The sequence below is a fragment of the Rhinolophus hipposideros genome (genome assembly GCF_964194185.1).
Source record: "Rhinolophus hipposideros genome assembly, chromosome: 13".
Classification (NCBI taxonomy): Eukaryota; Metazoa; Chordata; class Mammalia; order Chiroptera; family Rhinolophidae; genus Rhinolophus; species Rhinolophus hipposideros.
Genome location: NC_138059.1, coordinates 63,344,628 through 63,358,275, shown reverse-complemented (window position 1 = coordinate 63,358,275; position 13,648 = coordinate 63,344,628). Strand labels below are relative to the sequence as shown.

Below are 13,648 nucleotides of genomic sequence, written 5' to 3'. Positions count from 1 at the left end.
AGACTGGATCAAGATCAACGTACAGAATAAAAATGTTTGTTTTGGAAAGGGTTTCCTTGTGAGCAAACAGTGGGGAAGTTATTAAGCTGGGTTTTAAGACATGTTTTAAATGAACAAGTAAAAGGAAGAGTGACAGTGTTTATAGAAAAAAGAAAATTCAGGTACACATTTAAAACTTATAATTTCGGGAAAACACACAAGCCCAGTATATTTTGTATTATGTTTTAGCAGCTTAAAATAACCACTAACTTCTTTATCAGCAATTAGTAAGTATTTCTAAGATATTCTTGCTGTCTTCTAATAAAACATAGAAGACGAAATATATGTATTTATTTTTTTTACTTCCCTCCAAATTCCAAGTTTGCACTAAAATTATAGTGAAAGATGTTCTTTCTTTTCTTTTTGGTCAAAGAATTAGTTGAACAAGGAGAGAAGACATTATTAGGCAAGAAACAGCAACCTATTTTATTGGAATATGAAAATGGATTGATGAGTAGTAAATGGATTTAGAAAGCTAGAGATTACTGAAACCTAGTCCCCGGAGAGAGAGAGAGATGCCCTCCAAAACGGAATTTCAGATCATTTAAGCATTAAAACATCAATCAAGGAGCACCAATGTCAAAGTAACAGAATATAAAAACTTAATTGTTTTTCAGATCAGAAGAACTCATTAAATGTCCAGTATAATCCAAGGCATAGTTTCACTAAATTGTATAACAGTGGCAACAAAGAAAAGATCTTAAATGCTTTCAGGGACAAAAACGCAAATCAAACTATCATTAGACTTCTCAATAGCAATGCTTGGCCCCAGAAGACATGGGAGAAATTCCTTCAAAATTCCAACAAAAGATTACTTCTAACTTAGAATTTTATATCCAACTAATGGACCAAGCAGGATATTTATAAGGACTCAAAATTGATTTTGCAAGCACTCTTTTTCACAAAACACCTCGTGGAGGTGCTCCATCAAAAAAAAAAAAATGGAATGACTTGGGATTCAGGGAACAGGTGATCCTCCATAAGAAAAAGGAAGAGAGATCCCCAGGATGGCAGTGAAGGACAGTCTTAGGAGACAGTTGAGAAAACGGTTAGAGTCCAAGGAGCCAAGACTGGAGCAAGAGGACAGAAGGCTACATGAGAGAGGGCTCTAACATTTTTCAAATGCAGTAAAGTATAAAATATACAATAAAACGAGACAGATGTTAGGATTACTTGATGTGTTTGATCACAGTGAGAGTGTTTCATACTTTAAAGTAGGGTTTGGAGAAGCATTAGTGATGGAAACCTAGAAAACTAACAGAAAAACACCTCAATTATTAATTCTAGAGACAAATTGGACATCTTATGGCTCTACTGTGAAAAAGGGTAACTAATAGAGACATACTAATATCAACACAGAGTATGTATTCAACCAACATTTAAAATGTCTGCATGACTATAGTGTGAGGATAAGGTGAAGGCTGGGATATAAAGCATGAAGTCTTAGAAGGAGGTCAAGAGATGATTCCTCCAATTTAAGAAGTAAAAGAGAACTGCATTAAGTACATTGTATGTTTAGATGTGTAGACTTGTGCACCAAAAGAAACATCTACGAGTTAAAAGTGTTCCATGTTAGAAGCAGAATCAGGGAGAAGAAAGCACATTGTACCCTGGTAGCACGTACTACTTTACTTGTTAAACCATACATATTTTTGTTTCGATAAAAATAATTTTTTAAAAATGTTTGTATGGTAAAGCTATAGGAAAGGCAGATTGTTGGAATATCTTTTCTGCCACCTATTTAAATATAATCTGGCAATATCTGTTATAATATAAAAATATACTCACTCTCTGACCCAGCAATCTTATGCCTGGTAAATTGTAATAAAGAATAAAGACATCTATACTTATGTTATAGATTACAATGTTGTTTATAAAAAGTGTAAGATACTAATTTGTTGATTTCAGCAAATAGTTTATAGTGGTAAAACTCTGGAAATAATGTAATGTCTTTTAACAGGAATAAATAAATTGTGATATATTCACACTGTCTCAGTACTCATATACACTTATTAAAAAGTATAACTTATTGGCATGCAGATATATCCACAATGCATTTCAAAATAATAAAAACACATTACTTATGAATGTGTACAGTTTAAAGCCAGTTTTAAAAAGCAAATCAACTCACATAGATACTATATGCTAGTTTATACAAAGAAAAGGATGGAAAAAAATGCAACCTCTTTCAAAGGATGTGATAAGATACAAACTATTTCTGAGGGAGTAGAATTTGAGGGTGCTGCAAGGAGAGAAATTATCTTTCTACATGTCTGTATTTCTCAATTGTTAAAATAAGCAAATATCACTTCTATAATTTAAATAAACCTAAAATTAAGAAAATAGAATGCAGCTGCTTCCTCTGTATTTCTTTGTTTAAGGGACTCTCAGATGGAGATGTCAGCACACTGGCGTTCAAGCAGTGAAGAGTGGACAGAGTGACTGTGGTAAACGGTTTTAGAAAACACTTCCAGGCATACCGATATTACTCCACAGGTCATCCCCCCAAGGGATCCCTGGGAACAAGCCCAGGCAAAGGGGAAAGAAACTCAGAAGAGGAAGCAGGTAAAACTTATTTGCACCCTATCCTTCAAAACATCGATTGGTACTTTTGTTAACTTTTGTTGAATACTTTCTCTAATCTGTATCATTGCATTATCTAATTTTCCTTGCTATTACCATATGCTATCAAGATTTCTCTCTTTTTGTAATTTACAAGATAAGAGCATATATTTATAAAAATCAATCCCAATCAATATTCCCAGATAACCACCAGATATGCTTAGCTGCCCACAATCCCAGGCATTGCAGACCTACCACCTGAATACGTCAACAAGCCCAGGTCAGACCTGCAGAATGGCCCAGCCAGTCCAATGAATCATGTGAAATGAAAAACTTGTTGTTTGTTTAAGAGAACCAAGATTGGGGGAGGTTATATGAAACACTATGGACAACTGACACAACTCAAGGACTTTCTTCAGCAACTTCCAACAGGAATTAAGGGAACTTTTTTTTTTTTTTCTATTTCGTAGCTTGTGATGGTTTGATACACATATGATATCCAATTTATCATGGAAATCAAATCTAGGACAACTGAGGCCACAGTAGAACATGATCTCACCAACTACTCGTATGTCGAGTGATTTCAAAAGATGTTCTGATAAATAATGGAAGGAGATTAAGGAGGTCATCAGCCCAATACACAGCCTTCAGATGAGAACATTTCTAAAGGTTTCTGATGGTTGGAAAACCTTAGTTATGTTATACTTAATCTTAAAATTCAGTGCTACAATTTAAATACATTTTTGAAAAAAAAATGTCCCCTGGAGAAATGGAAAATAGGAGAACAGTAGCAACAACATAATATGATCCATCTGAGGTAATAGAGTCTGAGAAGATGAGGCGGTGACGTCACTGAGACAAAGTTCACCCCTAGTGCAGGCGTCTGTCCACAGTACCGCGTCGATGGGCATCCTCCATTGGTCCATATGAGGCTGCTACTTCACACACCTGCCTAGAGTATATTGAGCAGGGCGAATTTTGAGCAATTATTTACTGTATTAATCAAATTCTGACTCACTGCGACTTCCACCAAAAGTTTCTATCTATGGGTTAAAAATAAATTTACCGTCTCCTCCAAATGACTTTACCAATAAAACTGCTACGAATATTTTATATTTTTGATGATGAGGTATATTGGTCTCCAGAGTTCTTTTCTTGTAATGGCTTTAATTCATTTTAATAACAGGGCTATGGAGGCCTCATGAAATGAATTGAAACATGTACTCTCCGCCTCCTCTATTTTCTGAATGAGTTGCATGTGATATTATGCCCCTTTCAAATGTCTGAATTCCCCTCTGAAGCCATCTTGGTATGGAGTTCTCTTTGTGGGAAACTGTTTAATGGTAAATTCAATTAACAAAAATTGACATAGGACATTTAAATATTTCTATTTCTTGTTGAATCAGTTTTGGTAATTTTTATCTGTCAAGGAATTCATCCTTTTCATCTAAGTTGTTTATTTTATCAACAAAGTTTTGTTCAAATTATGCCCTCATTTATCTTTTCAATGGCTTCAAAATCTGTAGTCTTTTTCCCTCTTCCACTCCTGATATTTGTAGTTGGATTTTCTCTCTTCTTTTTCAATTCAGTCTTGCTAGGTTTTTATCTATCTTATTAATCTTTTCAAATAACCAACTTCTGGATTTATCAATTTTTCTATCTTTTATTTCAACTTCTATTGTTATTTTTATCATTTCTTTTTCTCAACATAACCTTGTTTTAAGTCACTATTGTCTAGTATGTTGATAAAATGAAAGCTGAGATAACTGATTTTATACTTTCTTTCTAACATAGGATTTTAAACCTATACATTTCCTAATAAGCACTGCTTTAGCTTCATCCTACAAATTTTAATATTTTATTTTTCAAAATGTTGTTTAATTTCCTTTGTGATTTTTTTCTTGACTCATGAATTACTTGAAATTGTGTTAAAATATTTGTATAGTAATTTCTAGGTTTGTTATTGTGACTTAAGTTGAATTTAATACCACTTTGGCAGAAAACACACTTCATATAATTTCAATCATTTTTTATGGTACAGAATATGGTCTATCATGATGAATATTCCATCTGGAATTGAGAATTACATATATTCTAACTTCACTGAGTAGAGTGCTCTATAAATGTTAATGTGATTGCTGGTGTTCAAATCTTCCATATCGTTACTCATTTTTTGGTCTATTTATTCTATCTGCCTGTATCTCGCCGTAATTCTAACTTTTTCCTGCATGTCATTGGGAACTTTGTTATTGGGCCATCTTTAACTCTAGTAATACCCTTCATCTTGGTCTGATATTACCAAACCATTAAGGTTTCTCTATGCTTAGTATTTTAAACTGTTTGTATATTTATGTTTAAAATGTGTCTTGTCAACAGTCTATATTTTTTATTTAGCCTGACAATCTTTGCTTTTTAACTGAGATGTTTAGTTTATTCATTGTAATGATTTACATTTATTGTAATTATTGACATGTCTGTACTTAAGGCTACCATCCTGGTATTTATTTGATTTTTGTTTTTCCAATCTGTTCTTTATTTCTCTTTTCTTCTTTTTTTTGCCTTTGTTTTGGAAGGATGAATCACATTTTTATTTTGGTATCCCATTTTTAACTCATCTGCTGACTTCTCATTAATGCCTTTTTGTGTTTTGTGGTGCTTTACATATTCCATACAGTAGGTATCTTTAACCTATCCCAGTATATAGTCAATAGATATTCTATTACTTCGGGAATAATTTAATACATTTTGACAATATATTTCCAATTAATAATTTTGAATTCTAGATTCTTTTTATATTTATATATAATATCCCTACATATACTACAGAAACTCACTTTGCTATTATTTTTGCTTTACGAAGCTAGCTAACAGTCTGGTGGAACAGAACTTGGGAGTAGGTCACCTGACAGAAAGAGGTATCATCAGATGCCAGACCTCCAGCAACAGTCTGTGGCTTGGGAGTATCCCATAGGAACACAGGCTCTGCAGAATGAGGAGCCTTTTAGCATTGTACGCTCAGGTTGACAGGATCCAGGACCAACCCCTTCATAATTAGTAAGCCTGATTTCTCAGTGGGGAAGGGGAAGAGAGGGCTAGACAGAGAAGGAGAGAGAGAGGGAGAGACAAACAGACAGATGGATTGACCCAGGATGGAAAGGGCATGTGAGAGGAGGCTTGGTTCATTCCATTTTTCATTTATTCCTTTATTCATTTTTTTCTTTTAATTCATATTAATTGAGCCAGGTAATGTGTTTGGGGATGTGGTTCTGAACAACACATGTAAATTTTAAAATTGTATATTCCAAAAAAAATTTTTTTTAAATGTTGGCACCTAATTTTATAAACAAAACTGGTTTATAAGAATACTTGACATTTTTAATACTTCACATAATTCTCACAAGAATTCTGTGATTCATACAATACTCTTTATGAGTATCACTATATAAATAAACTCGAGTTAATTTCAGTCACTGTCACAAATGACCCAAAGTCAGAGTATAGTTAGCACATAGTAGCTTCTCAAAACTTTCAAATAACTATTTTCTACCTACTCCTTTCTCTGTTGAAATTAAAATGAAACGTCTCACTCTGTAACGAGAAACACAAGATATTAATGTGTAACAACTGCTTTCAAGCTCTCCCATCTTCCAAGATAACTGACTTGTTATAGGCTTCTAGGCTGGCTATATGGCACGTTTATACATAGTATGTGGTCGTAGCAAAGCACTGAAGAAACCCAATGGCTATAAGGCAGTAGGAAAGGAGAAGGAGCATTGAGAGAGAAGGCGTACTTAGAGTGAAAACAGAAATAAACATAGAGGCCTCAGTAATAAATAAGGAGCAGGACTTCAGGGAAATCATGGGGGAAGGATTTTATGAAATCTTATTAAATGTTTTGAATGCAAATCTCCTTTACTATCCTTCTGAAAGATTTAATTTGCTCTCATGTACTTTATTAAATATAGGGTGGTTGTTACTTTGAATATGATACGATGCTACAAACTAATCATGAGAGGCAAGGGACCCACTGCACACAACGTACATTCTTAAAACATTATACTCAAAAAGGTCTAAATGGATTACACATGCTTAAGAATAAAATGAGTAGACATAAATAAAACTCAATGTTAATGCTGAAATGGACATGGAATTCATTTGGATTAGCGAGAAATATCAGACAGAGTTTGGGTTCAATTCTTACTTACCTTTTCTTCATTTTGTTAATAACACAGACTTACATATACTAAGTAATTTTTGAAAGACAAACTTCCTTACATGATTTGGATTCTGGAGATGGTGGGGAAATATTAGACACCGCAAGATCACTTTTTGACTTTTTTGGCTTCTTTGCATTTAATTGCCAAGGTTTGTCATAACTTCTGAAATCCCTTCTTGTTCCTTTATGTTCTATTAAAGCAAGCAAACAAACAAAATATATATACATGAATTCAATAATCAGTGATTTCAAGATTGATGAAAAACTATATCTATGAAGTCATTATATATACTCAGCAAAACATATAGGTCACCTTATATACAAAATAATGCAAAGACCCAAAAGTATTACTTGCTTGATTTCCCATGTAAATTTTAGTTTTGAATTTGATACAAATCAGTTTTTCTACTAATATGATTAAGATCATGTTAAACCGTGAAATTATTTGAAAGGTTTTTTACGGCATGGATTACCATTACTTAAAATAACATTCAATGATATCATTGAATAAAGCATTGGATTCTGTTGTAAAGAAAAACAACTAAACATCTAAGTAAATTTAACTCACTGATGTTAGCTTATCCATGATTCACTATGACACATGAAACCACTGACATTCACCAAAATTTCTTCCATAGGATCACTCATTTTTTCTATTTCTCTATTCAAGAAAGATTAATTCAACCAACTTTGTTAAAAGTGTAGTTCCCCTTCCACTGACATTCACCAAAATTTCTTCCATAGGATCACTCGTTTTTTCTATTTCTCTATTCAAGAAAGATTAATTCAACCAACTTTGTTAAAAGTGTAGTTCCCCTTCAAAGGTAGTCAATGTCATACCAACTCCCAAATTAAATGATCTTTCTATGAGTCTGTCCCTCTGACTTCTTTCCCAACCATATTTTATATTTCATATTCTAGATAACTTATCTCTGTGGAAATTTTTCTTCTCCTATTTTCAGAGCATTACATTCTCCTTACCCCATTTGCCTATCTGATTATTTCTTCTCTCTCTCACTCATTGCTTTCTCATTTTCCTCTTTCATCCAGGTTGCATTCCTCAGTTTCCTTCTGTCTTCTTGTTGAAGTTTACAAGTTTTCAACTCATCCTAGCTTTATGAGGGACTCATACATCTTTCTCTGACCACCCACTTATAGATACCAAATAGACATCATGATACATTATGTGGATTTCTCAAATGTTCATGTTAAGATTGCACTTAACTGTCCAATTTTTCCGACTCCAACATTTGGTATTTGGTTAAATACCAAAAGAGGTATAAATATTTTAAAACACTAGAAACAGAAATATTGGTCTGTGGTCTGCCAGAACCCAGGAGGTATTTCTATGGAGAGGATTAAGACGAAATATAGGCAAATCAGAAAAATATTGAAAGATTTCTAGACATCCACAATATATGCCCCTATCTCAGAGTTATCTCCTTATGTTGTTTCACAAACTATGAGAATTTTTTCTTTCTACATCCATCCTAGGACCATAATTTCTTCTAAAGCAATATGAATCCTGTTTATAAAATATAGTATCTCATGATACAAAGAAATGCTAAAAGAAGCCAGGGAGGAATGATGTATTAGATTTTGTGATGTTTTAAGTTCTCCACCACTGGCAAGGAAAAAAAATCCACATTAATTTAAATAACCTAGCAATAATATTGTTCTTATTTTATTGACTGAAAAGAGGTAAGAGACAGAAAGTCATTCGGCAGATCAGCAGAGACCCACAAGATTCAAATGAGACTAGACATTTTAGTATCGGTCATGATTTCTTCTGTCTCTTCAAAAGTTTTTTAAAGAATTCAAAAAGATCCAAGTTATATGGTGAGGGGACAAATATGAGTCCACCTACACAATTATTGACAAACTTAAAATTAAATAGAATACTCCTCACTTACATTTAAATAAACAGAAAAAAATACCATTTTAAGAAAAAAATTCAATATAAAAATCAAGTGTCAAGATTCAGAAGAAAATCATAGTTTTAGAAAAGGGTTTTTACTATGAAAATTCTTCAAATTTTAGAATGTGATACTGTGTCTACTCAATAAAAAAGAAAAATGGATTCCAGGAAACAAAAAGAAATGAGAGAAGATAGGTTAACCTACCTATGATAAAACTATAACTGCAGACAGAAATGAATAAAGAAGATACTGAAACACTGACAGCAAACTAAAAATGCAATACCAGCATTTAAATTTGTGTTCAAAGCCAGAAAGAGAAAACTGATACTGCAGAAAATTGAATCAGTGACACAGAGAACACATTTGACAAATAAATCTCCCAAGAAGTTAGTCAATAAAGGCAAATACACTGTGAAATTAAATGAGAGGAATAAACAGTAAAGGAAACTCAATTTATACATAGTTGATTTTCCTGAACAAGAAGAAATCAAAGCAAATAAAATAGAAGCAATAACTAAGGACATAAGAGGAAAACCGTTCTAGGCTTAAGACCAGGATTTGCTGATTGAAAGGATTCACTGAATATAAGGAAAAATTAAAGAAAAGAGACAAACATCTACCTGTATTCCCAGGAAAACATTTGGATATTGGAAATCAAGAAAAAAAATCAAATCTCATAAGTATTTAAGAAGACTACGTACTTAGAATATCTAAAAATGAATAAAAATAAGGCTGCTTTCAGATTTCTCCTCGACAATATTAAATGACAGACTTTTAAAAAGATGTTGTATTCTAAGTTGATACGTAGATACATTTCAAGTCACTAAGAGAACATCTTCAGATATTTTCAAAAAGTAATACACCCACATACTTTGCATACTGAGACATTTTCTAGTGAATTAGAACATGCACCAAAGGAAACAATTCAACAAGTCAAGGTTTCCACTGGCACTATTTACTGTCACTGAATTAAAATTTATTCAGTCCTATTCATATTAAAGAATCATGCTCTGCTTTCCTTCTCCCTTGTGTCATACTCCCTTGTGTCATACCCTTGTGTCATACTCTTCCCTTCAAAATTTTTCCACTTTACCTTCTAGAACATTCACTCTACAGTAAACAAATACTCCTCTATCCCCAAATCCCCCCTTTTATTTTAAACCCGTTCTTCCCACCAGACCACTTTGTTGTCAGCAGCTTCCTGGAATAGTGGGTGTAGTTCCTCCACATGGCACTCACCACAGGCTGGATTTTCTGGGCCCATCAATGTTGAGTTGATGTCCCTCCCATCTTGTGGTTAATGTCGTCTGTCTACACCACTCACCACTCTTCATGTTGAGACCTTTTTGCCTCTGGTTACTCTCTTAGCCATCTCCCCTGACCTTTCAACAACTTGGCTGAAACCCTGGTGACCTCCGCAGACAAACCGTGCACTCAACCTCACTCTAAAGTTCATTTCCCTGCTTCCTAAGACTGTCCCAAACTAAGGCCACCAACAGGACTTTCCCCTCATATGGAATCCATCCACCTCAAAAGTCTCAAACAGCACAATCTGCTTTCTCTCCATTCATCTCACATTTCCATGGCACCTGCACTTACACTGGCCTCCTAAAGGTCTTTAGCGCTCTGATTTGCTTTTTACATCTAAACCATTTCTTTTTCTTGCTCCCTACCCTCTCATATCAGACCACGTGCTTTGATCACTTGCACAGTTTGCTCACAAAAGCCCTTGCAAAACTGTTATCCCATCCTCCACCCTCACTGTGGCACAACCAGTTCTCAGTGCCTCCAACTATTTTCTCTGCTTCCCTCCTACCGTGTTTCCCCGAAAATAAGACCTAACTGGAAAATAAGCCTTAGCATGATTTTTCATGATGACATCCTCTGAAAAATCCCCTGGGAAAAAAATTAATATAAGACCCGGTCTTGTTTTAGGAGAAACACGGTAGTATTTCTGGCCACCACTAGAGAGAAATAACAATCTTGCTAATGGTTTCCATGATTAATTCACACATTCAACTTCAAATAGGCCCCAGAACTGCTTGACAGACTTTTTATTATTTTCCTTTTGCCAACTCTTTTTTCCTTTCCCTTGGTGATGCTTCACAATTGGCATCACTCATTCAATCTCCCCTATCCAACCCCCAACCCTTTTGTCCTCAGTAAACAACCTCACTTCTTAATAAACAGACAAAACTTTAGGCACCAGATATAATCTCACATTGGCTTTCTCCCAGTTCATCTTATATTTTATCTATAAATTTGACCGCAACGTCTGCCATTCCTTCACTCTCATGGTTTCAATGTGTTTGTGTATGATTTTAAATGCCTTATCTGTGACTCCAGCTTTGACCCACCCCCAGAGTTTCAGACTTACACCTAAATGTCTGCTGGAATTATCGACTAAAATGCCACATAAGAAATTCAAGTTAATCAATAGAACTGGACTTATTTTCATCCTTCATAAATCTATTCCTGTGTTCCCAGATTGCTTTATGAAACAAACATTTATGTCTTTACCCAAGTCAGTAAACTGGGAGTTATAATAATCTCCTCCCTCACCTTCTCTAAACAATGAATCATTAAGTACTTGTGCTAGTCAGAATGCTAAGAGGATCCCCATGATCTCTGATGTTATCACACCTTACATAATTCCCTCCCCTGGAGTGTAGACAGAAACTTTGACTTGCTTTGAATGAACAAAATATGGCAAAGGTAATGGGATGTCAGGGTATGATTATGTTACGTTATACAGGACTCCATCTTATTAAACTTGAATGAGAGAAATTCCCTTGCTGGTTTTAAAGAAGTGAGAGGCCATAATGTGAGAGAGCCATATGGCAAGGAACTGTAGGTTGCCCCTAGAAGTTGAGAGCAACCAAGGGGCTGAAATCTAGCCAGAAAACAGGGACCTCAGTCATACAGCTGCAAGGACATTAATTCTGCCAACAACCCAAAAGAGCTGGGAAGCAGGTTCTTTCTTATTCTAGACTCCAGATGAGAATGCAACCTAGCCAATATCCTCATTTCCAGACTATGAAATTAAACAAAGGATCTAGTTAAACTGTGCACAGACTTCTGATCCATGGAAACTGAGATACTAAACGTGTAATGATTAAAGCTTCAGAGTTTAATATGCTCCTATAACTTGAGATACTATAATTTATAAATATGGGCTAAAATGGGTGTCATTGAGCTCATAGATGTTCATCCGGTCTGTCTTAACATCTTTGTACCTACAAATCAGAGCCCATACCTATAAACTTTTGCTACTTAGACTCTGAACACAAAAAAGTAAGGCCAGGAAAAACCAAGAGTTCCCTCTTCTGCATGCCCAAAGCTCATATCCTAGTTTCCTGGATGATGCAGATACAAGTAACTTCTGTATGGACAACCAATACCAGAGACGTCTACATTCTTCAAGGGATACCCTAAACCCTATGCAATTCACTGGGGCTTTGAGACATGCTCCCAAGAAGGTACTAGTGTGAGAATACTAAAAGCCAGAGAAGACCAAAATCCTCTCATGGGATCACATAGAGAATGAAGAGGATGAGAGAAGTGAGGGTGTCATTCCAGGAAAGCATTTAGAGTCCTGTCAGTCAGATTTCCATGGGAATTAGGTAAGGAGTTGGCTACAAAAGCAACAGGCATGTTGGGATTTGGTTTTGAAAGTAAATGCTAAACCAACAGACCAAGATGTAGAAGAAAAAAGCTGTCAGACATATATTTTATAAGCAAAGATGGAAGTCAAATCTACTCAGTTATCTCACCAGTGCTTATTGGGAAGATGAAGCTATTGAAAATCCGAACCTATTTCTATTAAAATTGAATACACAAATTCTCATATTTTGAAACGTAACACATAACAATATATTCAAATTCAAGAATAATTTATGATAAATTTTAGCATGTAAGTGAAGTACAGATGAAACCCTAGGTAACCACCTAGATTTACCTTACTATAATCAGAAAGACTTTTGGTAATTTTTTACATTCAATATATCAAAATTAACAGTAAAATATATTTTTTTCTCTTTACCTGATGTTTCACTTTCTGCCCAGAGAGCTGCTGATCCAGATAAAGTTCTTTGAAGTTGTCCACGATTTCCTTGTTTAGACTGAAGGTGGTCAATGAGAAATGGGATTGGGTGGTCAGGTGTTTCAGTTATTAATTTCGTCATTAATTCCTGAAGGCAGAAGAGAGCATGCATTTACATCTAATGATAGCAAAAAACACTTACATCGTGCTTTCTGTCACCAGGCACAGCTCTAACTGGTTTATATACAGCAATTAAGTTAATCCTAGTAACGGTTTTTTCAGACAGGTACAAGTTATTGCCCTCATTTTAAGGAAACCGAAGTGCAGAAGAGTAAACTGTTTATGTTACATAGCTAAAGCATGGCAAAGCCAAAATACATTAATTTTAATTTTTATTATTATACATGGCCAAAGACAATACTAGACATTTAATGTAATTCTTTTATAAATTATAGTCTAAGAATTTTAAACTTCAGATTACTATTTTTGAGAAACACCACAAACTAAACTTTCGATAAACCTCACCATATACCTTATATACCCAATGTTATTTTTCCTTCTTCAGCATATATAAATACCCCAAAATGAAGTAAATTATGTTGAAATGGAAAAAAAAAAAAACAAAAAAAACACCAAGTCAAAAAACTCACAGAAACCAAAATGTGTCTTCAACTGGCTTCCAAACAATACAGAACTTGTTTTTTTCCAAAAGCCCTGATGGGTATTCATTCTTTCTTCTTTTTTTTAATGAGTTAAGCAATGGAGACTTTCTCTACCTACCAAACAGGCAGTTCATTTTTGAACAGCTCTAATGACGCCTTTAAATTGGGTGAAAGTCTGATTAAGGGTAATATCTGCACATTGTTTTTT

The 13,648-nt window shown here is 34.5% G+C and overlaps 1 protein-coding gene across 1 annotated transcript in view; it reads right to left on the bottom strand.

Annotated features, from left to right (window-relative positions):
- Window positions 1-13,648, bottom strand: part of LOC308506445 (uncharacterized protein C8orf34 homolog) — a gene marked incomplete at its 5' end in the record, with an annotated part of 300,475 nt that overhangs the window by 230,185 nt on the left and 56,642 nt on the right. Inside the window, 2 exon segments of the mRNA XM_081069952.1 lie at window positions 6,877-7,008; window positions 12,779-12,926. Coding sequence (XP_080926078.1) covers window positions 6,877-7,008; window positions 12,779-12,926 — 280 coding nt within the window.